The sequence below is a fragment of the Typopeltis vanoorti genome, chromosome 8 (genome assembly GCF_054136105.1).
Source record: "Typopeltis vanoorti isolate ZY-2024b chromosome 8, IOZ_Tvanoo_1.0, whole genome shotgun sequence".
Lineage (NCBI taxonomy): Eukaryota > Metazoa > Arthropoda > Arachnida > Uropygi > Thelyphonidae > Typopeltis > Typopeltis vanoorti.
In genome coordinates this window covers 10,731,117-10,758,745 of record NC_143556.1, presented here as the reverse complement: position 1 = coordinate 10,758,745, position 27,629 = coordinate 10,731,117, and the positions used below count along the sequence as shown (strand labels likewise).

General features: G+C 34.7%; 1 protein-coding gene across 3 annotated transcripts in view; it reads right to left on the bottom strand.

Moving 5' to 3' along the window:
- The window catches only part of LOC150103728 (rab GTPase-activating protein 1-like), a 473,281-nt gene that overhangs the window by 57,866 nt on the left and 387,786 nt on the right, over window positions 1–27,629 (bottom strand). For all 3 annotated transcript variants that reach the window (XM_090397129.1, XM_090397130.1, XM_090397131.1), the window contains 2 exons: window positions 6,852–6,956; window positions 3,407–3,490 (listed from right to left, as the gene is read on the bottom strand). In XM_090397129.1, coding sequence (XP_090253255.1) covers window positions 3,407–3,490; window positions 6,852–6,956 — 189 coding nt within the window. The remainder of the gene's footprint in view (window positions 1–3,406; window positions 3,491–6,851; window positions 6,957–27,629) is intronic.

Sequence of the window (27,629 nt, the reverse complement as noted above, 5' to 3'; positions counted from 1 at the left end):
AAATCTCGTCCATTGAATTCAAGAATATTCTCTGCGTTGTGCAAAGAAATGGGGAGCGAACATGGACATCTTCTTTTACACTGCGAGGTGCAATGGCTGTCAAGAGGGAATGTTTTAAGAAGACTTACTGAAATGAAGGATGAAGTTTTAATGTTCTTAGACCAACATCTCCCAATGGCTAGGGATGTAATATTTGATTTCAAAGACAGTTTTTATGATGTCAATTGGTTAATCAAGGTTGCCTACCTTTGTAACATTTTTGATTTTTTGAATAATTTAAATAAATCTGACATTACAAGGTAGCAAATGTAACTGCATTTAAAGTGCAAGAGAAGGTAGAAGCTGCAACAAAAAAACTCAATTTGTGGTCCTGTCGTGCAGAAGCAGGAATTACAAATCTTTTACAAAGCTAACAGAATTTCAAAAAGAGTATAATATAAGTTCCATGCCAGATGAGATTTCAGCCGTTATCAAGGAACATATGCTAGGACTGCAGGCAAGTCTGAAGGAATATTTCCCCACAATCAACAGCAACAAAGCATGGATAAGGAACCCTTTTACGGTGAACGCAGAATCTGAGACAGAATTGCCAGATTCAGATATTGAATCTATAACTGAACTGTCATGTGATATGGCACTCAAAGACATCTTCAACACAATACCACTGATGGATTTTTGGCTGTCTTGTTGTCAGGAGTACCCAGTTTTAGCAGAAAAACTGATAAAATTTCTAATGCCTTTTGTCACAACCTATAAGTGTGAAACAGGCTTTTCAACACTGGTTTTTCTAAAATATAAATATAGAAACCGATTGGAAGTCAAACCGGATTTAAGAATAAAGTTATCATCTTTTCCTCCAAACCTGAAGTTTCTAGTTAACAAACAACAGCATCACACTTCTCATTAATAAATTACTTGGCTTTAGTTTAATTTCTTTATATTTTTGTAAGAGTAAATGCTTCTTTATTATAATAACAATAAATGAAAAAAACTCTATGAACATTCAAATCTGTTTCATTTTACCTACTGGCCATAAAAATTTAGTGGGTCGTGAAGATGAAGTATTAAAATAACCAGGACACGGAAAAAAAAGTTTGGGAAACCTTGTATTAGAGGATCTCGAGACATATCTTTTTTTATTAGTGGATTTTCATGTAATGGGACCATCTTTGGAAAGTCCTCAGGAGCAAATCCCTACCAACTGGTTTCCTTCATTTGCTCAGAGGAGATAGTAAGCGAGTCATACCTTTTAGAGGTGTTATAACTGTGAGAAGGTGAGATTGGCATACATGTCTGGATTCAAATTAACACTTTTTTTTCACAGTTGTAAGATGTTGCTTGCACTTTTGTAATATATATTGCCCCTCTGCCTCCAGATAAGTGACACATTGCTCTGTTTTTATTTTTTTGTATCTCCTTCTTATGCTCCCTCACAATTAAAGTATTTTGCTCTTGCAATCTTTGCTTTCATGGTCTTCACTGCCACATTGGGTGCAGATGGCAGAGCCAGAACAGACATATCAGAATGAATATACTTCTGACATTTAAGGCAGCACAAAGGATTTGGGATGTAGAACCTAACTTGGCAGTTGAGATAGCCTGCTTTGAGGGATGTTGATGTGTTAAATGTAAGGATGATGTTGCTGATGGAAACCAAGTGACCCTCTCTACATATAAGAATTCTCCTCATGGGTGTCACTCCCTGATCTATCATTTTGGAGATCTTTTTTATCCGGTATGTTGAGGAGATTCCACTCTGATATTATGACTTTGGAAAAGTTTAAAGTTTAAGTTTTGTGGAGGGTAACGATAATTGGTATTTGCCCGATGCACGAAGTAACCTTCCTGATTGTTTCTTAGCTGATGTTTCGATAAGTATATCTCCCAAATGGAGCTTCTTTATAGACTTTGGAGAACCTACCAACTCTTCCAAACCCTGAAACTGAAAATGACATTTCTCCAAAAGTCCAAAAAGTGGTGTGTCGATTGTAGCTTCTGATGTTTTCTTCTTCTTCTTATGTTCAGTTTGTGTTTCTATTGTTTTTAACATGGTTGAGGCTTGTTGGGTGCTCCTGATAAACAAGAGGATGAAGAAGTATTCATTCTCAGGAGGAGTTTAGTTTTGTGCCAGAGCTCCCCACCCACCCACCATGGAGCTATGCATGGATGGCTACTTTCTGGCAAGCAGTGACCGAACTTGAAAGTGTAATGCAAGGACTACCCCAGATGCTATACAGGAACTACAGCAAGCCTTGGACCCTGTCCCCAAATCATGGGAAGGAGACCCACTGCAACAGTCTTGACCCTTGCAGGCAAACCCACTAGCCAACTGATTCTGGCCAGGCCATCCAGGACCACTCATTTTGCTGAAGCAGAGGCCAAAGTACTGTGACACTACCAGGCTCCCATAATGTCACATGGAAAACATGACAGCAAGGCAATGATCCAACGATCCCAGTGATGGTGGTCTGGAAGATGGATAGTAATAAAAACTCAAGAGAAGGAGAGCAAAGAATAAGAGTGAAAAGGATACAAAAAGAATAAGAGCAAAAAGAGCCAGTGCCATCACTGAGAGGTCTCCTCCATCACAAAGTGCTTTATATGGAGGGATCCGAAGTCCCTGGCTTCATTCATTTCTTACAGTTCACTACCATCAATACAGTGCACAGCTTAATTATGCAAGTTATAAATATAGCTAGTTGAAGGTTTGATTTTTTAAATATTCAACAACTGTTTCCAGTAGAAACTGGTTAGGGTAGGAGGGGCACATATTTCTGTTTGCAGTTTGGTGGTATAATCAATCCAATGAAAAATTAGCAGATTTATTTCAGTGACTTATTAGAAGACTTAACATAAGCAGACTTAAGTCTGCTTATGTTAACATAACGTGTAGCTACGAGTAAATATCAACAAAACAGAACAAGAACGATATGCTGCATTGTCACATCTGTATAATGGCTTCAATAATAGGGTTTCCTATTTCTATATTATTATTATTTACCCTTTTTTAAATATAGGTATGAGGATATTTCTACTTTAAACCACTATGAAGCAGCTTTAAAAATGTTTAGTAAAGATTGCAAGTACTATAATAATCTGTGCAAACAGATTATTATAATACTAACACTGCTTACACACTGCTGCAAAACACCTAAAATGTTCTTTGTTGAAAGGTTCCAAACTACTATTTTATCATTTTATTTACTTTTCACACATTCTGGAAACCACTGCTCTAGAGACCAAACACGGGACTTTTTCAAGTCACTTCAGGTCACCAATAAATGAGGTAGTAGTCTCACACTTGGCAAGAAATTCATCTCCCACTTCTGATAACTAATAATGAATGGAATGATAAATTTAATGAAAAGAAGATCCTAAGATTGACTATTTAAATTTAAATACTTACCTGTTTATATTCAGATATGATAGTGTTATTCCGTACTATATCACTTTCTGCTCTTTGTAATTCTCTTCTGCACATTTCTTTTAACTAAAGAAAATAAGATATTACTGAGCTTAAATCTTTGAACTTAATCATTTTATATATACATATATGTATGAAATTCTGAATGTTAAAAACTTTAAATGACAGAATGACACCACTTGCATCTCTTAATCATTTTGTTATTATTCAAGCAGTGACAAGAGATAAGATAGTCTCTCACATCAGTGCTCATTCTACTCAATAGATGGAGAAGAGATTTTTTACTATATAGTAAAAAATCTCTTCTCCATCTATTGTATAAAATTCTTTTAGTCACTTTGGTGTTTTTGTATTATATTCTCTTGTTTTCTGCCTTAACCAAATTTTCCAAACCATAAACCTTTAATTTATTCTTGTAACAAGCCTTCTGCAGATCTATTATTATCTTGGTTACTTCCCTTTTGCATTAGGTCTTTGATCTGTTGTAACAATGCTTTGCTTTTCAAATAGTCTTTTAGTACTTAAAGATATTTAAATATCTTTTAAACATTTAAATGTGTTAAATAATTTTCACAATTGGCACAGTTGTATTACAGGATTTTTGGAGTTTTACTGTGGTAAAATTTGATCAAGAAAGCGTGCAAATATATACAGGGTGTTTTAAAAGGGGGTATACAACTTTGAATGAGACAAGAGAACGTAAATAGTGATAGATGAACAATTTTTATTATGATGCAAATGTAGTGTAATACTTGAAGTTTCAACACAGTTAAAGTTTGATATGACTGCCTCCAGTAATTCTGCAGACGTCCCATCCGCAATCAATTTCCTGCCACATGCAGTGAGCACATCTGGTGTAACATCAAGCAATGACATTTTTATTAGTAATGTCCCTCAGGCAGTCTATCCTTCACTGTTTACTACAAGCCTACACATACCAGTCAATATATACATGCTAACTCATATCACCACCCTTTGCAAAAATTTGGAGTCAACACCCTCAAAAACAGAGCTATAAAAATTTGCTATAATGAACAAGCTCTTAAACAAGAATTAAAAATTATTAGCAATACATTTATAAATAATGGCTATAGAAAAAATACTACTAATAAAGTTCTTCATAAAACTTCATCAAAAAATAATACAGATTACAGTAAAACCACAGCTATCTCATACATTAAAGGGTTATCAGAAAAAATTAATACAATCCTACACCATTATAATCGTAATGCCACTTTTAAATCACCTTTAAAATTAAAAAACATATTCAACTCCTTTAAGGATCCTCTTCCCCCATTGGCACACCCTGGAGTTTATTACATCTATTGCACCTTTAACCTACGTATATTGGGGAAACCGGATGTACAATCTTTATCCGTAAAAAAGAACACAAACAACACATTAAATTCAACAATTTTGGGGAAGCAGACCTCTCAGATCATGTTCTTAACATCCTACATGAAATTGATTGGAAAAGTACTTGTTCTTTACATCATACAAAAACTTGGTATGAATGGAAATTTAAAGAAGCCTGTGAAATTTTGATTAACCACCGTAATCTTAACAATAATGGTGGCATAAAAATCCTTAGAATTTGGATGGCACACATTCAGTCCACTTAGTTTTCCAGCAAACCCTGACTTTAGGATTCTAAGCAATTTTTCAGCTTTTATTAGCCACTATCAATACCAATTTATTGTAATTTATACGTATACTTATATAAGTATTTTTTTATTTTAATTTTTTTTGTGTGTGAACGTGTTCTCCTGCTTAATTTAATTTTGTAACCTAATAAATAATAATAACAGGACTCTAGCTTTGATGTAGTAAGGTTTTTTTTTTTTTTTTATCTCACCAGAGATCAGGCCATTAGTTTTAATGGTTGATCACTAACTTTAGCATACCATGCAGATTGTAGTGCAGCTTGTTTCTTTGTATATATGTGTATACTCCAGATGATGACCTTAATGTGAAGGTCAAAGTGTAGTGTTTATTTTGGTTTATATTAAACTAAAGTTTTACTTTAACATGTTTAACATGTTTAGTTGTTTCCATAATTTTCATGATGTATTCTGATAACTGTGTAAGCATGAGGGGGGGGGGGGAACTTTGCCATAAAAAGTTATTCAGAAATTATAACTAAGAAAACTGCATGCAAAAATCAGTAACTTTATTATATTATTCTTGCTATCATCTTATCGATATAGTTCGTGGTTTATCACCAGATCTAAAGTCTAGTGTTAAACTTTGAACTATACATGAGATTTTTTTTCATAATTTCTTGTAATTTTTTTTCAGTGTTTGTTTTTGAACTGAGAAGAAATTATATTGTTTTAGTCCTTTATCTAAGCAAAACAAAAGTTTGTACATGAAGCATCCACACATGATGTACCGCAACATACACATTTGAAAAAAAGTGCACCGTGCATTATAGGATACTGAGGTAATTGATGTGAAGTCAACAGTTTCTATACACAATTAGCCTAGCTGTACAAACTTTTGTTTGCTACTACTTAGGTAAAAGGATGGCCTGGTTGGCCGAGTGGTTAGAGTATTCACTCTCCATCCAAAAGGCTGTGGGTTCAAATCCTGCCGTGTGCATGGATGTTTGTGATTGTTTGCGAAAATACTAGTTGTGGTGGTAGTTGGCGGTAGATGGCATTGGTGTAGTTGCGGTTTGTTGTAGTTGGTGGATAGTGTGTGGAGACAGAGAGTTGTAGAGTAGGTGCCCACCTTCAATGAGTCTTTGAACTCCCTGGAGGTGTCATAATAATAATACTCTTTCCTTTTGAACAAGTTGAAATGATGGAAAATAAAAAAAAATACACAAACTAAAAAAAGAAAATAACTGACAATATATATGCAGACTAAAAAACTGAGATGTAACAATTTGGGGATTTTTTGTTTATATTTTTGGCACATGCACTGCACTTGATAAATAGCATATAAATATAGTAAAAGGTATATCATGGAAAAAAAAAAAAAAACACATTATTATTATTACGTGACACCTCCAAGAACTCATCAAAGGAGGGCAGCTACTCTATAGCTCTCTGTCTCCACCTTTACTCCAACTACAGCAAACCACTACTACCACCATCATCTACACGCATGCCATCTACTGTCCACCACCACCAGTATTTTTTGTCTGTAAATTGTGTGTGTTCTCAAGGCTGATTTGTCTGTACATGTGGGATGAAACACCCGAGTTTTCGGGAAGGAAACCCTGCTATCTCCATATGAGATTGGCTAACTCGCTTTCAATTGAAAAAATCCATATAAAAATTCTTCTCTTGAAGGATATACCACTTCCACTCACTGTTGAAGGCAATTAAAACAAGGCATTATTTTGATCATTTTCAATAAAATATTTAAGATTACTAAGGATGCAGTTTACCTATCACATTATTACAATTACATAACTTACCTGAGTTACTTCTACTTCCAGCCTTCTCTTTTCATCTTCACATTCTATCAGTGATTTTCTTGTAGATGCTAGCTCAGAACTAAGAGTATCAGATTTATCTTGTGCCTAGGGAAAAAAAAAAAAAAAAAAAAAAAAAAAAAAAAAAAAAAATATATATATATATATATATATATATATATATATATATATATGAGGCTTAGCTCTACAACTGAATAATTTTACTACTATCTTGATGAGTATGTAGAATTTTTAACCAAACACAAATGTGGTTTTCAAATGTAATTAAATAATTGGGCTTCATTAGGTCATAATATTACAGACGATTATACCAACTGGCTTAACCACATATGTACCATACTACAGTCTAATAAAGCCCAGTTATTTAAAATCATATTTGCTACTATCTATTTATTTATTTGTTAATTTATTAATATTTTTAATTAAATAACAAGATCATCTCTTCTAAATTAATAAATCTGAAATAGTTTTGCAATTTTTTGTGCTTCATGAAAAAGGTAATAACTGATGATGAACATTGACTAATATACATGCTACTATTCTAGTAAAAGATAACCAGAATCATGAATTCATGGTTACTATTTTATCAAAGAAAGTAACAAATTCAGTTGGAAGATAGATATTGCACTAGGAAGTCAACCAAATTAAACATACATAGAAGTTTTTTTACATACAATCCACCATTTGAATGAAAGAGAAAAAAAGAACATCTTGATAGTTTGAGCTAGTATGGCATTGATGTGTATGAAGAAAATGGCAGCCTATTCTATGTATGCATTACCAAGAGGGAATGGTTTATGGTAAGAAAGTGAGAGTGGAGAGAGAGTAGTGTAGTGGAAATATCTCATGTGAGTGCAAAAAATGTCAGCCATGCGAAAAGTGAAAGAACGAAGAAAATAGTATTAACAATATAAGGAAAGATAGCAAAAGTGTTACAAAGAATGTGGATGGAGTGAATGATAGTGTACAAAATACGAATGAAAGAAGTCGCCAAAGGTAGTGTGGATAATAAAGTGACAGTAAGAAGTGAAATAGCACACTTATGCAGTATCATTCACAAGACAAAATGTGAGCTATCAGGTACACCATACCTGATATGGTATATCAGGAGCAACATGATATAATACAACAATAAAAGATTGTTGCATAGTATATCAGGAAGGAGACAAAGAAAACGTGAACGAGAAAAGTATGAAAGTGTGAGAAAGTGGAAGTAAGGAGAAGCTATTGTATGATAAGAGATATATTTAATGAGAAAGTCATGAAAGCATTTTCCTAGATGAAAAGATCAAGATGTTAGTGAAGCTGTTAGCTTGCAGAGGGGAGAAGTGAAAGAATTAACTGTTTTGGCAGGCATGAATGATTTGAAAGGTGAAAATTATGAAATGAGAGAAGATATGAAAGAGTTGCTGATAGAAGCAAAAAAACAGTGATAAAGTAAGGATGGTGGGTCTGCTGTCTCCGTATACAGAAGTGACTGAGAAGGCCATGATTACAAATGAGTCAATGAGACGATTTATGCAGGAGGAATGGTGCGCAGTTTATAGATGTATAGGGTAATCTGATGGACAAAAGGATTGTATATGTTTGATAAACTGCATTTAAATGGTTTTGGAATTAGATGTTTGGAGAGAGAGACAGGTAGAGTGTTGTTCAGTGAGAGACTGGAAGTATAAATGCAGGTAAACTAGATGTATTAGGGGGAATGCACTGAAGTGGTTTCAGCCACCACTGAGAAAAATGATTATGCAATGGTGAATTCAGTTTCACAGGATTCAAATTTGAATAGGTTGGTAATGACATTACACAAGTATAACTGTGGGCCCAGAAGATGTTGAAATGCATGTACACCAATGCCACAAGTATCAAAAATAAAGGAGGGAAGTTTCTGGCATTAGTCAGCTTGACTTAGCTAAAAATCATAGGCATTAATGAGATCTGGTTGACAGAAGATGATATACTTACAGGAACAGAAAGTAAAAGGATATTGCATTTTCAGGGAGGAGAGAGGGAATAGGACAGGAGTGAGTTATTGCTGATGATAGTCAGCAATAACTCACTCCTGGAGAACTTTAACCAACAAAATTAGAAGTTAAAGAGGATTTTAGGGGGAGGGGTTGAAATGGTTCATTTGAAGCTATCTGGTGCAAGATAGAGGATATTATGTTACTGCTATAGACTGGAAGCAGGCATCAGCATATTCACACAATGAGTACAGGAAGTGCAATTATTATGGGAGACTTCAACTATGGGCACATAGATTGGACAGAGAAAATGAGGGTGGGGAATGGCAGTGTGAAAATGGAATTTATTTAGTTGATAAGTGTTAATTACCTGAAATAGCATGTCACAGAGGGGGACTGGGGGGGGGGGGGGGTCTGAATTCAGGAAGTTATTAACATGAACTTTTCTGGTAAGAAAGGGTTTATGCTGAACTATAAAGCTGGTAATTATGACAGATTTAGGTATCTGGGAGCAGTGTCATGGCTTAAGAAGCTACAAGAATGTCAGTAATGCATGAAAAGTGGTCAGAGATTGTTTGAGAGAAGCAGTATCATATTGCATATCCATGGTCATGATATGCAATATTCAAAGTCCAGGACTTTGCAAAGGCATTTGACAGAATACCACACGGAAAACTATTACAATAGTTGGAGTGAATGGAAATGAACTGATGGGGGTGAGAGAGACACACACCAGAGAGGAGTGTCTTTTCCATGTGAGATGAAAGATAATGATTGTCAATTTATCCACTTAACCAAATGGGGGAGTTAAGTGGATAAGTAGTGATATAAAGCAAGAGAATAAAAGGTGGTGATCAGCATACTGAGGAGCAGTAACAAAATGCAAACAAGAAGGATGACTAATATGGTAAGAATAGTCAAATCAGATTCTTCTTCTTCTCCTCTTCCGTCTAAGACGGGTTGAGTCTTCTCTTGAGCAGGATCTTCCAGTCTTCTCTATGCCTTGCTGTTCGAAAAAGTTCCTAATATGTTCTGCATCCCGAGATGTTCTTTATTAATTTCAGCCAGGTAATTCTTGGTCTTACGGGTCTTCTTTTTTCAGTTGGAAAAGTATTGATTAGGACGTTAGGAAGTCTGTCTGTGTCCATGCGTACAGTGTGTCGAAACCATCTCAGTTGTTGTTTTCTAATTTTTTCTATTATTGTCTTTTTATACAATAGTTCTTGTCTGACTGTGATGTTTGTTTTCTTTTCTATCCAACTTGTTCTATTTATTTTTCTTAAGCATTTCATTTCAAATGCCAGCAGTTTTTTCTCCTTTCTTTTTTTAACTGTCCATGATTCTGCTCCATAGATGACTGTTGGTATAATTATTGCTTCATATAATTTGATTTTGGCTTGCTCAGATATCTTGTTTGTTTTCCAGATTTTCTGTAATTTTCCCATAGTGGTCCATCCTATCACTATTCTGTGTTTGATTGTTTTGAGTTTATCTATTGTTTCTGTTAGCTTTGATCCAAGGTATATGAAGCAGTCTACTTGTTCTATTTGTTCTCCGTTTAGGGTGGCTGAGATGGTAGTTCCATTCCTCCCTATTTTCATCACTTTTGTCTTTTGTATATTTATTGTCATGTCATATGTTTTACGGGTTTCGTTTAGCTTGTTGATCAACTTTTGTAGTTCATTTGGGGTTCTTGCAAGAAGGACGAGATCGTCTGCATATTTGATATTATTTAGGTTTAAACCATTGACATTGATTCCAGGCTCATTGTCTATTGCCTTCTTTACAACTTCTTCTAGATATATGTTAAACAGGCATGGGGTAATGGGTATCCTTTGCATTACTCCTTTTTGGATCTCTATGGGTTCTGTTGTGAGTGTGTCCTTTTTAATTATTGCATTTGTCTTAGAGTAATATTTTATCAGAAACTGTATTATATATTTGTCTATTGCTTTTTCTAGTAGAATTTTAAGAAGGATTTCTCTGTTGATGTTATCGAAAGCAAGAAACATCAACAGAGATGATGTTTATTAAAGTCCACAAAACAACAATATAGTTCTTTATGGTCTTCCCAGCTGAGCTCTGCTAGTTGGTGCAATGTGAAAATTTGGTCTATTGTTGAATAGTTTCCTTGGAAACCAGCTTGTTCTATGCCTATCATTTCTTCATAGGTGTTTTTTAATCTATTTTGTATAATTCTTATGAATATTTTATAGGTGTGAGGGAGTAAATTGATTGGTCTGTAATTTCTGCAGTCTCTTTTGTCTCCTTTCTTGTATATTGGGATGATCTTTCCAGGTCTCCAGTAATCTGGAATCTCTCCTGTTTGTAGTATTTCATTGAACAGGGTTGTTAAATATTCTACTGATATGCTGCCTCCATATGACTACAGTTCAGAAGGGATAGTATCAATGCCTGGTGCTTTATTGTTTTTCATCTGTTTTACTGTGTATCTAACTTCTTCTTGTAAAATTTTTGGGTGATCATTATTTTCTTCTATTGTTGGCATTGTAGTTTTGTTTCCTTGGTGGAAGATAGTCTTAAAATGGTTTGGCCAGATTTTTCTTATATATTCAATATTCCCGGTTTCAGTCATCTTGTTGTTTATCATTGTTACTACTTTTGCTGAGAATTCCTTTGTAATTTCTCTTACAGTATCATGGAAGACTTTTAGGTTGTTTTGTTGGTAAGCTTCTTGGCATTTCTTAGCTTTTTCTTCTAACCATTTTTCTTTGGCTTTTTTGCATAGGTTATCAACTTTATTTTTTAGTGCTCTGTATTTTTCTCTATTCTCTTCATTGTTTTGTTGGTTTACAAGTATCTTGGCTTCTCTTTTCTCTTCTATGGTAGCTATGATTTCTTGGGTTATCCACTGTTTGTTTATTTTGGGTTCGGAACCTAGAGTGTCTTTTGCAATTGATAACACTGTTTCTTCTCCTTCTTCCCAGTATTTTCCGCTGTTCTGGAAGATAAAAAATAAAATAATAATTAATTTCAAGCACATCTGTTCTAAAGATCGACTTCTGCTTGAGCTATCTTTTAGTTTTGATAGGTTGATGTTTTCTTCTTTTCTGATATTGTTTTTCCTGTTGAATTTTATCTTCACTTTGGCAGTTAATATTTCGTGGTCAGTGTCAAAATCAAAACTTCTTAATGTTCGTACATTATTTACTGATCTTTTCATTGTTTGTTTATAATGATATAGTCTATGCAGTTCTTTATATTACCATCTGGGGATGTCCATGTATATTTATTATTAGGGCGTTGATAGAACAATGTGTTTGTAATCATTAGATTGTTTGTTTTACAGAAGTGAAGTAACTGTTCTCCTCTGTCGTTAAGCTCTCCGTATCCAAATTTCCCCATCACATCTTTTCTGTCTGCTGTGAACTGTCCTATTTTAGCATTAAAATCTCCCATCACTATCATGAGTTCTCTATTTTTGGGATTATCTATTTCCTGTTGTAGTTCTTCATAGAAATTTTCTATTTCTTCCTCTGAATGGTTACTGTCTGGTGCATATATTTGGATTATTTTAATTGTTTGACCTTTTTTTTTTTGCTTGAAGTTTGGCTGTGATTATTCTAGGAGACACTGGGTTTATTTCAATTACTGAGTGTGTAAGTTTCTTTTCAATTAATAATGCAACTCCTTCTCTGCGTATGTTATCTTTTCTTCCTGAGAAGTACAGTCTTCCTTCTGGTAAATCCATGAATCCATCTCCACACCAATATGTCTCTGATAAACCTAAAATACTCCATTTCAGTCTTTTTAAATTTTCCTGGACTAATTGTAATTTTCCAGGTCGGTATAGTGATCTTATGTTGAGGGTGGCTACATGTCAAATTATAAATCAGATTATACGAAAAAAATTAGCTAAGTAGGCCAAAGTAAATCCAAATAGTTTTTTCATTATGTAGCAAGTAAGAGGAAGAATGTCTATGAGAGGAATGACATTAATCAATGGTGATGGTAGAAAGGTGAGAGAAACAAAAGAAATAGTTGAGTTACTGAGTGATCACTTTGCAAAGGTGTAGCATCCAGGAGATTTTGCAGTTGCTGATGTGACAGAGTCTGATGTCAGAATTAAGGTAGATGAACAGGAGTTGCTCAGCATACTGAAATATATTAATATGAATACAGCAGTGGGACTGGATGGAATCCAGTAGCCTGTATGTGATGCAAATGTGCAACAGAACAGGCAATGCCATTGATGAAATTTTTCAATCTAAGTCTCAGTTCTGGCAAGATTTCAAGGGAGAGGAATGAGATATTTGACATATAGGCATTTGTAAGATAGTTCCATTACATAAAAGTGCTCCAAGAGACAAGTATCAAATTACATTCAAATGAATATTTCAGGAGTGGTTGTTAAAGTATTGGTAAAGTTGGTTCAAGGTAAAATCCAACAGTAGGTATGGAATACAATACTTTATGTTCGGCAGCATGGCTTTGTAAAAGGTAAGCCCAGCCTTACTAAGTTACTCACATTTTATAATTGAGTGACAGCAGAATTAGAAAAGGGAAATGTGATGCTGCTAGACTTTGCAAAGGCATTTGACAGAATATCACGTTTCATATCCATTTCCATTTACTCCAACTATCACAATAGTTGGAGTGAATGGAAATGGATATGAAAGTGATGGGGGTGAGAGAGACACATACCAGAGAGGAGTGTCTTTTCCATGTGAGGCCGAAGGATAATGATTGTCAATTTAATATTGCAAAATGTAAGGTTATGCACTTGGGGTTGAAAAGTTATATATTGGGTATCACAATGATGGTAGTGGATTGCAGGAGATTAATGAGGCTAGGAACTTGGGGGAAATGGTGGACAGGGAGTTGAAGTTCAGAGCTTACTGCAAAAGTTGGTAAAACAGTGCTAAGAATTACTTGATGTTGAAAAACATGCTAACAAGAAAAGAAAGGGAGTGGTCCCTCTTTATAATGCTATGATTTGGTTGCATCTGTACTGTGCACAGATTTGGTCACCTTCATTTCTAGGGGATCAGGAGATGGTGGAGAGTATTCAGAAACAAGTGACTAAGATGGTGACAGGTTTGTGAAATTCTCCCTATGAGAAGAGGTTGAAGGTGTGAAGTTTGCAATGTTTAGTTGAAAGGAGGAAATATGATAGGAAATACGTTATTAAAGGGGTTGTATAAGATTAACACAAAGACAAATTTTCAATACACTATTAATAGAGGTCATTCCTGGAAATTGTGTAAGAGTGTGGTTAGTAAGGGTCTACAGACTAGATTTTTTGCTTGGAGAATGGTGAGTGTGTGGAATGGATTGACATTATTAGTTGTGAGTACTGATAGTGGATGAGTTTTAAGGAGAGGTATGATAGGTATTGTGTGTATATAGGTTAGTGCAGGTCTCCTGCAATGAATTTTCTGACTCCATAGAGATACTCGTGCAAAAATAATAATAATCTGGCAATGGAAATTAATACATGGTATGCCACAAACTATGATATATTGATATCATAGTCTGAGAAGTGGGAAAGGGCGAGTATTATCATATTGAACCTCAGAAACATAAACTGAGTATGCTGGAATTATCATTGAAGCAACTATGCAGCCAGACTGGTTAACATACTTTCATTTGTCAAGCCCTTATAAAGATTCCTTGCATCACAGGCAGGATTATAATAAATGATGCCTTTCCAGTCAAAAAGCAAATGCCATGATATCCTCATAAAGTCTGCTGAGGACACATATATTAGGTCAAATGGCTTATTATCACCAAGTAACTTATATAAATCTAATTTGGGTCATAGTGAAATGTCTTTTTATCCTATCTCCAGCCACATATTTGTCAATTCATGCATTATTTAGTCAGTTTGCCTGTTTAGCAGTTGAAGAAACTTTGTCATCTCCTTATGAGACTGGTTGCAAAAAATTTTATAAACATTTCACACATCCTAAATAGGTTTTAAATTCCAGGTTTTTAACAAAGTGCATGATCATTCTTCTGAGCAGACCCAATGTGCTAATATAAAATTTTGCACATTTTTAATGTAATTACAAACAAACAAACCATTATACTCCAGTGGTCCAAGAATTAAAATAACTATATTTAGAATCCTCCAGGATGCAGTAACAGCTTAGCAAGTGCACAAGAATTACCATATAGAGGAATGGCACAAACTGGTTAAAACAGGTATTTTTATATATTATTGCTTTGATGGCTCATATTTATAAGAACAATGATTGCACTAAATTTTATTACAGGGAATTGTATATCAAAATGCATTTCATTGAATTTGCATTTGATTCCCACAGGATTAACAAATGTGTTATATAGCACAACAAAGTAAACTCACACCATAGCAAATTCACAGAGACTAGAACATAGCAAATTGTTTATAGAAATAAATACCAAAGACTCTTAATCAAAATGTGGCTTAATTCTAAGTACCATTCAGTTAAATCGTTAATGTCATTGACTACACTTCTCTAATTTCATGGATCAAGCATCCAAGAATGCCAAGGTATTTGTTATTCTGTTAGCAATGGCATAACACAAATGGTGAAGCTATCCACCAAAATATCATCATCACCATCAAATTCCTGATAAGGAATTTGATAGTGATGATGATATTTTGGTGGGTAGCTTCACCATCATGATGATATCTATCTTCAAGGGGTGTACAGAATATGATAGTACTAAATGAAAAACTTACATCATTATCAACTTCCTATCGACAATTTTCCTCCAAATCAATATGTTACATGCTAAGACTCCAACATTATCAGATCTTATATTTCTATCTTCTAAGGCACTTTTTACTGTATCAATCCACCTATATCTTGGTCTTCCTCTGAGTCTTTTTCCTGCCAACCTGGCAAAGAAAAATTGTTTTGCTAATCTTTCCTTTCCCATTCTGTTTAAATGACCATACCACCTGAGATTATCTCTGCTAACAATGTTTAAGTTCTTTCTTAATATTCTTGTTTTTAATATGATATTGCCACTGATGCCATCTGTTTACCTCTAATCTTTCTCAGGACTCTCATATCTGTGGTCATGTTTTATTTCTAACCCAGCTCTCAGATCCATAAGTTAAAATTGGTTTGAACACTGCCTTGTATACAGTTAATTTAGTGTTTTGACTAATTTTTCTCTTATTCCAAATAAATTTATTCAGTTGATTGCCTAGCATACCAGCTTTATTGATTCTGTTGTCTATTTCCATATTAAATTTACCATTTTCACTAAAAATCGTGCCTAAGTAGCTGAAATGTTTTACTTGTTCCATAGGTTCTCCGTTCACAATGCAGTTGATATTTTCAATGCTTCTGCCTATTTTCATTGTCTTTGTCTTATTATTGCTGTCTGTTACATCTATTACAACAGTTATTGAATTTAGTCAGGGAATCTTGCAGACTTGTACTGGATTCATTCAGAAGTATAACATCATCTGCATAAAGTAAAGGGCTGAGATTAACATCTACAGTTTTGATATCAGGTTTAATACCACTTTCCTTCATAATGTGATCCATATAGATAATAAATAACAGAGGGAATAATGTACATCCTTGTCCGACACCAGAATTAACATTAAACCATCTTCCTGTGCTTCCCTCAATTCTAGCTGCTGACTTACAACTCAAATAAAGACTAAGCATTGATTGATATAATGTTCCATTGACACCATACAACTGTAGTGTTTTGTACAGCTTTTCCAGATCTATAAAATTTAAATGCAGATCTTTGCAATATTCCCATGATTTCTCAACTATCTGTCGTAAAGTGAAAATCTGATATTGACAGCCTCTAACTGACCTGAATCCAGGCTTGTACTTCACCAAGCTTCACTTCCACAATCCTTCTCAACCATTTCTAAAGAAAATTTGCATAAATCTTACCAGGAACACTCAGTAGAGAAATACCACTGTAATTCTCACATTCAGTTTTATTCTCTTTTTATATATGGGTACTATGAGAGCTTTACTTCAACCATCTGGAATTTGTCCCTCTGTCCAGGCCTTCTGAACTATGCAGCACAGTCACTGCAAGACTTTTATACCTCCATACTTGAGCATTTCTGGTCAAATATCATCTACTCCAGCTGTCTTTCACACATTTCAGGCATTTGACAGCTTTTTCTTACTTCAAGTATGGATATGTATTCCTGACTGCATGCCTGTTGAGTGTTTTTACCACTGCTTGTTTCATTTAGCAATTTTTTGAAGTAATTACTAAATATATCAGAGATATATTTTTCTCTGGTTTTCATGTCACCTTTATCATCTTTCATTCCTTTTATATCACACTTTCTTTCATTTCTGAACTTTTGCAACAACTTCCAGAATATTTTGCCACTTTCTTGATATTTATTTTCTATGTTCTTAACAAAGTCTTCCCATGACCTTTGTTTAGCTAGTTTTACACAGTGTTTAGCTTTCTTACATTTGTCTCTGTATTCTGTAAGAGCACAAGCTAACTTATTTGCCAGGAACTTTTGATATGCTTTTTTCTTTTCCTTAACTGCCTCTTTAACTTTCTGTGTGGAGTTCTGCTTTTTTTTTTATCCTTGCAGACAACCTCACATGCCTCTCTGGTTGAATCAATCAATGTTTTCTTCAAGGCTTGCCACTGAATCTCCAAGGTTTGGTTCCTGTTCTCAAACTTTTTCATTTTTTCTTCAATCATGTTTGTGTATTTTAGTCTACAGTTCACATCTGAGAGCTGCTCCACTTTTATTCACTTTAAAACGGTCTTACATGTTATTCTTTTCAATATGAAATTCAATTTTATCCTGCTCAAGACTAAATGGTGATCACTTCAAATTTCAAAACCTCTGTACACTCTAGTGTCCTGCACCAGGGAGGAAACATCACTATCAACAATAAGTCAATGAGACTCTTCTTACTCCTTGCCTCTTCTCTCCATGTGAATTTATGCACTTTTTATGTTGTGTTAGTAATAACCAGTCCATGTCCTGAGTAGAAATCCAAGAGGTATTTGCCATTATTAGCTTTGCTCTTTTCTCCAAATTTTCCCAAAATATTTTTGTATGTCTCACAATCATTTCCTACTCTGCTATTTAGATCCCAAGAAGCACCAACGTTTCCTTTTTCATTGTGTCAGTTGCTTTCTCAAAAGCCTCACAAAATTCCTCCATTTCTACCTTAGTAGAACCTTCTGTGGGACCATAGGCACAAATAAGTCTCATTGCCCACATCACTCTACTTTGTATTGCTCGCCATTCAAGAAGATTAGCGAAGCATTTTCTGTTCGGTACTACAGACAACAAAGGTCATACTGCACTTAAATAAGATTACAACAGACAAAGTAATAAAAGTATAAATAGCTAAATTAGCAAACATCTTAGGTTCAAGAAAACAAATAAAAAAAAAACAGCTGAGCAATGCTACATCTACACATAAATTGCATTTATGACCATTAAATATGTTTGTATAAATTAATTCTTTTTTAAAAACGTTAAAAATTTCATACAATTTGTCTAAATCTGACAAGATTTGCCTAACAGTATACGGCTCAGACAGGTTAGTAAAAATTTAATTTCTTTCTCCAATGAAGTGCTGGATCTCCTACAAAACATGGCAAATTGTGAGTGTTACACTGTCACCACATATGTGGGTCACTGGCCCTCAGTAGATAACAATATGTAATATGAGTACCCTATGCTGAGCATAGCAAGAAAAACTTCCTCTCTTCTGTTTCTACCTTAACTGCTTAATTTCAGACTTCATGAAATTTATTTGTTAACATTTCCTGATATCATTACTGCTATTGATTAATTAACTTTGCTCTGATTAAATAACTTTAATAGGGGACTGACAAACAGTATGTGGGAAAAAGTATAAGTTGATCTTGCAGCTACAGTCTCATTACCTTTTATTCCAATGTGGCTGGAATCTAACATAAGTGAACATCAAAATTAAGGATCTTTATTTTATACAATAATTGCAGGCACAAATAAGTCTGGATATAGCTTGTACACAGGAAAGAGGAGATCGCCAGTAAAAAAACTCAATAAGTCTCTATATATTCCACATTTTTGGTAGTGGTTTTCTATGTACTATTTCAAGCTGGGTGTCATGCAGCTCAGTATTACAGTATTAAATATATACACGTTTACACAAGAATAATATTTAATTTGCCAAATATTTCAGTCTGAATATTACAGACCATCTTCAGTGGCTACACAGGAATAGTTTTAAAAAAACAAGGTGGAATACGAACAATTGATCATTCACACATAGAACGAGCCATGTGATGTCATATCGCTAAGTATTAGAAAAGTAAACATTTTAAAGTCATAATTAAAGAAGATATTAATTCAGAAATTCATGTAATAATCTTAAATAACATTAGACTAATATAGGAAATTTACATAAAAAAATATTAAAAAAAAATTAATGTGTTATCCTGATTAAACTTTCCCAAATTTTTGATATAGATATACACTCATTATGATTCAAGTTAGGACGTTGAAGTAAGGCCTCCACACTTTCTTTAAATAAACATTCAAATTTGTAGCGACATCTGTGTAGGAGGAGAGTCTTTGACAAAAAGGATGTTGTGGCTTGTTTCTAATCCATGCTGAGCTAATCCAGATTTCTTGGGTTTGTTGTGTTGAATTAATGCTCTTGAATTCTTTTTTCTATAGAACGTTCAAAGTTTATTTTTCACTTGGTTAGAGTATAATAAATTTAGTTTAATCCTTTATCCAAGTGTGAGCAAACAAAGTTTGCGCCTGAAAGTATCTTCAGGACTGGGGTAATGTGGTACAACACCAGGGCAACTCGTTGCAAAGGTGGAGCAAGATACCAACACATATCCACAAGGAGATGTGTTTTGCATTATAGGAGATACTGAGACAGGAGTGTTGGTAGCTTGTTCCACCTTTGCAACAAGTTGCCCTGGTGTTGTACCACCTTACCCCAGTCCTGAAGATACTTTCAGGTGCAAACTTTGTTTGCTCACACTTGGATAAAGGATTAAACTAAATTTATTATATAGAACTGTCCAAAGTAGAAAAGATTACAGTTGCAAGGAACTTGATACACACCAGGTAGAGAAAGGCTGAGCGTTTATCTTTAGATGAAGGAAAATGGGTGGATAATTTGTTAATATGAGTAGTGGCTATTAAATCATATTTCTTTAGAATTCTTGAAATTGGTTCTGAAATCCCGGAAATGTAAGGAATTGGAACTCGACGTATTGAATCTTTGCTGTTCTGTGTTGGATTGTAAGAATCGAAAGATGTGTACTCTTTTCGGAGAGGCCATTTAGTTTCATGTGATGTTTGATAGTCGAAAGTTCTTTCTGTAATAAATGAGAAGTTGAAAAATTAGTTTTGGCTCGTCGGATTAAACATTTTATGATTCCTGTTTTTTGACAAGGATGATGGGCAGATTCTTTTAGAATATAACGACCTGTGAAAGTTGGTTTTCTGTAAACTGTTGTTGTAAGGCGAACAGATGAGAAGGATTTCTAAAAATTATAACTTGTTGTCTTTTTCAATCTCCATGGTGAACTTTATAAGAGAATGTAAGGAATTGATACTGCTTAAAAAGGAAGGTAAGGAGTCTCTCTTGTGAGGCCATACAACAAAGATGTCGTCCATATATCTAACCCTATATATCTAAAAGTTGAGGGAATATAGATGAGAACAGGACTTCTTCTAGATGTTCCAAATAAAAGTTGGCAAGAGCAGGAGAGAATGGACTTCCCATGGCTGTTCCTTCCACTTGGTTGTAAAATTTGTTTTGACATAAGAAATATCCAGAAATATACGAAATCAAGTAACTTTATAATATCTTGTGGGAAGGTGTCAGCAAGTAATTCTAAAGTCTCTTTGAGAGGTACATTTGTATATAAAGATTTTACATCAAAGCTAACCATAAGAACTGTAGGTTGTAAAGCGATGTTTTTCAATTTATTTAAGAAAGCAGAAGAGTTTTTCAAAAAAGAGCTCGAGTTGCCAATGTGTGATTTCAATAATTTAGATAGATATTTGGATATGCGATAAGTAGGAGAATCAATACAACCCACTATAGGGCGAAGAGGAATATCTGTTGTATTTTAGGTAGACCATAAAACCCAGGAGGCCTTGCAAAATGAGTTTTTTGTCTTTCAATAGTGTTTACATCCAAACTTATGACCTCATCTAGCAGGGAATTTTCAGTTGTCTGTTGGTTGGATCGTAATCAAGTTCTTGGTATGTTGAGCGATCTCGAAGTAAAAGAGAAAGTTTTCTTCTATAGTTTGAAGAGTCCATAATTACCGTTGCTTTCCCCTTGTCAGCTTTAGTAATGATGAGGTGACTGTTGTTTCTTAAGGAATGTATAGCATTCTTCTCAGAAGGAGATATGTTCGAAGGAGGAAGCTTAGCTTTAAGTAGCGAAGAAGCAACTTCTAGCTTTTCTTAGCTTTTTCACTGGAAAGATGAGCGAAGTTTCGTTCGATGTTAACTAGAAAATCTAGATATGGAATCTTTTTAGGGACTATAGAGAAATCATGTCCTTTTGAGAGGATGAGTGTTTCACTGTTAGTTAAAGGCCAACCGGATACGTTGACGATTGAATTATCTGGAATGGCTTGATTTGTCTAGAAACAAGAACATCATATTTGTGGTTTAGATGTTGATTCTGTTTTTTATACGAACGTTGTATAGAGCGTTTAGCTACATTCAGAACTATGTTTAAAAGATGTGGTTCTAAGTTTGTGGAGATATAGGAATGGAGATCAGAAACTTGATGAATGTTATTAGCCAGATCGTGTTTAGCTGCTCTGAGTTGATTACAGATTAAAGATAAACTGGTGTTCCTGTAAATATTATGAGCTCCAGGAGATTTAATGGTTTCTTTAATCTTAGCGAAATTAGGAATTATCTTGTTGTCGCGGCATTTTTTAAAAAGATGATCCTCGCTCGCAACTTACCTTGAGTTACGGATAGTTTACCTAATTTACTGGGTTTTTTGGTCAAGTTTTCTCCATGAAGGAATAAAATTTTTTCTTTAACAATATTTGTGACATAATGATTATTAAATATATATACACGTTTACACAAGAATAATATTTAATTTGCCAAATATTTCAGTCTGAATATTACAGACTATCTTCAGTGGCTACATAGGAATAGTTTTAAAAAAACAAGGTGGAATACGAACAATTGATCATTCACACATAGAATGAGCCACGTGATGTCATATCGCTAAGCATTAGAAGAGTAAACATTTTAAAGTCATAATTAAAGATATTAATTCAGAAATTCATGTAATAATCTTAAATAACATTAGACTAATATAGGAAATTTACATTAAAAAAAATTAATGTGTTATCCTGGATTAGAAATGCTCAACTTTGTCTCTACCTGGTGTGAATCAAGTTCCTTGCAATTAATCTTTTCTACTTTGGACAAAGTAGAAAAGATTAATTTGGGCGTTCTATAGAAAAAAGAATTCAAGAGCATCAATCATCAATTCAACACAACAAACCCAAGAAATCTGGATTAGCTCAACATGGATTAGAAACAAGCCACAAGATCCTTTGGTCAAAGACTTTCCTCCTACACAGATGTCGCTACAAATTTGAACGTTTATTTAAAGAAAGTGTGGAGGTCTTACTTCAAGGTCCTAACTTGAATCATAATGACTGCATATCTATATCAAAAATTTGGGAAAGTTTAATCAGGATACCACATTAATTTTTTTAAATATTTTTTTATGTAAATTTCCTATATTAGTCTAATGTTATTTAAGATTATTACATGAATTCCTGAATTAATATCTTTTTAATTATGACTTTAAAATGTTTACTCTTCTAATACTTAGCGATATGACATCACACGGCTCGTTCTATGTGTGAATGATCAATTGTTTGTATTCCACCTTGTTTTTTTAAAACTATTCCTATGTAGCCACTGAAGATGGTCTGTAATATTCAGACTGAAATATTTGGCAAATTAAATATTATTCTTGTGTAAACACGTATACATTTAATAATCATTATGTCACAAGTATCGTTAAAGAAAAAACCGTATTACAGTGGTTGCATTCAAGTGGAATCTGACTGGAGACAATGCAGTCAGGAAAAACTGCAGCACAACTGGCAGATGGCTCAGAACTTAAACTTTTGGTCCAAACAGGTAAGAAATCAGAATATTCTATTCTGTGTGCATCAAACTGTTGCTTACTTTTTCAGGTTGTGCCTGTAGTAAGAAGCTTATGAGGGGGGGCACTGTCTGATCATGCTTGAAGTCTGGTTACCCTTATGGAGGAGTGATTATTCCTGAGTTCTTCACTCCTGCTGCATGTTCCCTACTCCTTAATTTTTCCATTCTGTGTTTACTCATGACCAACAATACAAAATATCTTCTTCCAAAAAAACAACAAATCGCTTCAAAAAATTGTAAAAAAAAATACACACACACAAAAAAAAAAAAACCTCAGAATTCCTCACAATAAAAAAAAAATCTTCCATATTCACTTCATGCTTTTAATTCCAATATCAAAGATGGGCATCACCACCCACAATCATCAATATTATCTATCACTCAACCAAAACTGGCACCTTCTACAACAATGTCTCACCTCAACTTTCTTCATTACATCTTCTATTATGATGCATTTCAAAAGAAGGATGGTCTTTTGTCTGATATCCCATACCAAAGGTTACTGGACCTGGAATCCCCTTTATATGATCTGCTATGGCTCAAGATCTCCCTACCATTCTCCAAACTCTAATGATTTCACTGACCTCTTTAACTACCTATCTCTGAAAGTCGATTACACTCTAACTACCCAAACAATCAGATAATCTTCCTTGGTAATTTCAACGTCCACAATTCTTTCTGACTGGCTTTTCCAACTTTGCAGACCAAACTGGAAAAAAAGCTGAACTGTTTGCTATCAGCAATGATCAAACCCAACCAGAATTCCAGACAATCCCCTTCATTCTCACAACACCTTGGACATTTTCATAACTAGCTCCCCCTCCAAATACACTAATGATGTTAAATCTTCTCCTGCAAAGTCTGACCATAACCTTGTCCATGTCTCCCTTGCCTTATTCCAGTCATTCACAGGCTCGTATCTAGTGGCACTACAATAGTGCCAACTGGGATGACCTTTGGGACTCACACATTGCTTCCATGGTCTGATTATTGCTTCTGATCCTAGCATCTAGATAAGAGAAATTAACATAGAAAATAAATATCAGGAAGATGGCAAAATATTCTGGAGGCTATTGAAAAGCTTAGAAATGGAGAAAAAGGTACTGTAAAAGGAACCAAAGATCATCATCATCATCATGCCTATCAAGGATTTAGGCCTAGAGTGGTCTGTTCTGGCTTTAGAAGTCATCGTTGAATCTCTTAAGAGGACATCCTAGTTTTCTTTTTCTTAATGGTTTGTAATTCCAATATTACAAACCAAAGATGATAAAGGCAAAGTTAAAACTGAAGATAAAAGATATTCCAGATGTCTGGAGTAATTACTTATTGAAAGATGGCTAAATGAAACAAGCACAGTGACAGCACAGTAGTAGAAAATACTCAATAGGAAAGCAATCAGGAATACATATCAATGCTTGAAGTAGGTGATCGACCAGATATGCTCAAATATGGAGGAATAAAAGTTTTGCAGTGGCGATATTGCATAATTCAGAAGAGCTTTTAGAGTACTATTCTATAAAAAGGGAAATAAAGCCCAATGTGAAAATTACAGAGAAATTTAATTACTGGTATTCTGGTAAATTCTTATCATTATTACTACTGCAGACCTACATGGAGTCATAAGACTCATCATGGAAGGCCTGTCATAGACAACATAAAGTCTATCATACTACTCTATCAGGTAATAAATTCCATGGTCCAACCACTCTCCATGAAAAAAAAAAAAAAAAAAAAAAAGCTACTTCTCATCCTTTTGCTTGCCACTTCCTTTTGTAACTTCCAGGTATGGTCTCTTGTCCTTGTTCCTCTCCCTTTGTTCTATTATATGAAAAATCTCCCTTGTGTCAATCCTGTAAATACCTTTTAGCAGTTTAAATGTTTCAATCTGTCACTGCTTCATCTCATATTCACCCAATGCTGTAGTTTACATGCCCTCAGTCTATACTCATAAATAGCACTGTAGAGTTTTGATATCATTTTGGTTATTTCCTCTCTACTCTCTTCAGGGTTAATTTATCCTCCTCAAATCCTGGTGATAAGATCTGGGCACAATAGTACAGATGTGGCCTGATCTAGAGAAATTGTGGACAGGCAGCTTGGAAAAGAACAAGCAGCCCAGACCAAATAGAGGTTGTCAGGAAAAGATTTTTACTTTAAGATAAACAGTTAAGAGATCAAGGGAGTAATCAATGGAGTAATTACTTTGAAAAACTGCTAAATGAAACAAGCAGTGATGACAGCACAGTGATAAAAAACACTGACCAGGCATGCAGTCAGGAATACATATCCATACTTGAAGTAGAAAAAGCCATCAAAGGCTTGAAATGTGGAAAGGCAGCAGGAGTAGATGATATTCGACCAGAAATGCTGAAGTATGGTGGTATAAGAGTCTTACAGTGGCTGCACTGCATAGTTCAGAAAGCCTGGGCAGAGACACGAATTCCCGATGATTGGAGTAGAGCTCTCATAGTACCCATATATAAAAAGGTAAATAAAACTGAATGTGAGAATTACAGAGGTATTTCCCTACTGAGTGTTCCTGGCAAGATCTATGCAAGTATACTTGAGAAACGGTTGAGAAGAATTGTGGAAGAAAAGCTTGGTGAAGAACAAGCTGGATTCAGGCCAAATAGAGGCTGTCAGGATCAGATCTTCACTTTACGACAAACAGTCGAGAAAGCATGGGAATATAACAAAGATCTGTATTTAAGTTTTGTCGATTTGGAAAAGGCATATGACAAGGTGCCAAGAGAGAAGCTATTCAATACGCTGCAGTTATATGGTGTCAATGGGGCATTATATCAAGCAATACTTAGTCTTTATTTGAGTTGTAAGTCAGCAGTTAGAATTGAAGGAAGTACAGGAAGATGGTTTAATGTTAAATCTGGTGTGAGACAAGGATGTACATTATCCCCTCTGTTATTCATTATCTATATGGATCACAATATGAAGGAAAGTGGTATTAAACCTGATATCAAAATTGGAGATGTTAATGTCAGCTCTTTGCTTTATGCGGATGATGTTATACTTCTAAATAAATCCGCTACAAGTCTGCAAGATTCTCTGACTAAATTGAATAGCTGTTGTAATAGATATGGTATGAAGGTCAGCAATAAAAAGACAAAGACAATGAAAATAGGCAGAATCATTGAAAATGTCAACTGTGTTGTGAATGGAGAACCTGTGAAACAAGTAAAACATTTCAGCTACTTAGGCACGATTTTTACTGAAGATGGTAAATTAAATATAGAAATAGACAACAGAATCAGCAAAGCTGGTATGGTGGGAAGTCAATTGAATAAATTCATATGTAGTAAGAGAGAAATTAGTCGGAACACTAAATTAGCTGTATACAAGACAGTGTTCAAACCAGTTTTAACTTATGGATCTGAGAGCTGGGTCAGAAGTAAAACACTTGACCAAAGACTAGAGACCGCAGATATGAGAGTACTGAGAAAGATTCGAGGCGTGAACAGATGGCATCAATGGCAATATCATATTAAAAATGAGGATATTAGGAAAGAACTTGACAATGTCAGCATCCAGGAATGCGTTAGCAGAGCTAATCTCAGGTGGTATGGTCATTTAAATAGAATGGGAGAGGAAAGATTAGCAAAACAAGTGTTCTCTGCCAGGTTGGCAGGAAAACGACCCAGAGGAAGACCAAGATATAGGTGGATTGATACGGTACAAAGTGCCTTAGACGATAGAAATATAAGATCTGATAATGTTGGAGTCTTGACAAGTAACAGACTGATTTGGAGGAAAATTGTAGATAGGAAGTTAGTAATGATGTAATTTTTTCATGTAGTACTGTCATATCCTGTACACCCCTTGAGGGTACATGGCAGGAATTTGATGATGATGATGATGAGATCAAGGGAATATAAAAGGACCCATATCTAAATTTAGAAAAGGAATATGACAAGGTACCAAGCAAAAAGCCATCAAAGGTACAATTACATGGTTTAAATGGTATATTATATTGAGCAATACATAGTCTACATCTGAGATGTAAGTCAGCAATTAGAATTGAAGGAGATACAAGAAGATAGTTTAATGTTAAATCAAGTGTGAGACAAGAGTGCACATTATTGTTTGAAAAGTTTGGTAAATTTCCAATAGATAGTGACACAATTTGTTCATTCATACCAGTGTCAGCACGTATCTTTTTCATGACTTCTGACAAAATTTTAGTCACATGCGATGCGTAGTTCTCGTTTGGCAAACATTTAAAATGACCGTGTTAATTTTTCATAAAAATGGAGAAAAATGAGTTTCGTGCAGGGATAAAATACTTTTATTTGAAGAAGTGGATTTCTGCACAGATCAAAGCTGAGTTAGATGCAGTTCATGGGGACTCTGCACCAGCATTAAAGACTATTTTTGGATTAATGAGTTTAAATGTGGTCATAAGTCCATCGAAGATGAAGAGCACTCCAGACGCCCGACTGAGATCACTATGTGAAGAAAATGATTGACAAAATCCATGGTATCATTATGGAAGACTGCCAACTGAAAGTGCATGAGATTGTGGGCGTCGCAACTGAACGAGTGTATAATATCCTGCACGAAAAACTGCACATGAAAAAGCTGTGTGCGCCACAATTGTTGACTGTCAATCAAAAATGAATGCAA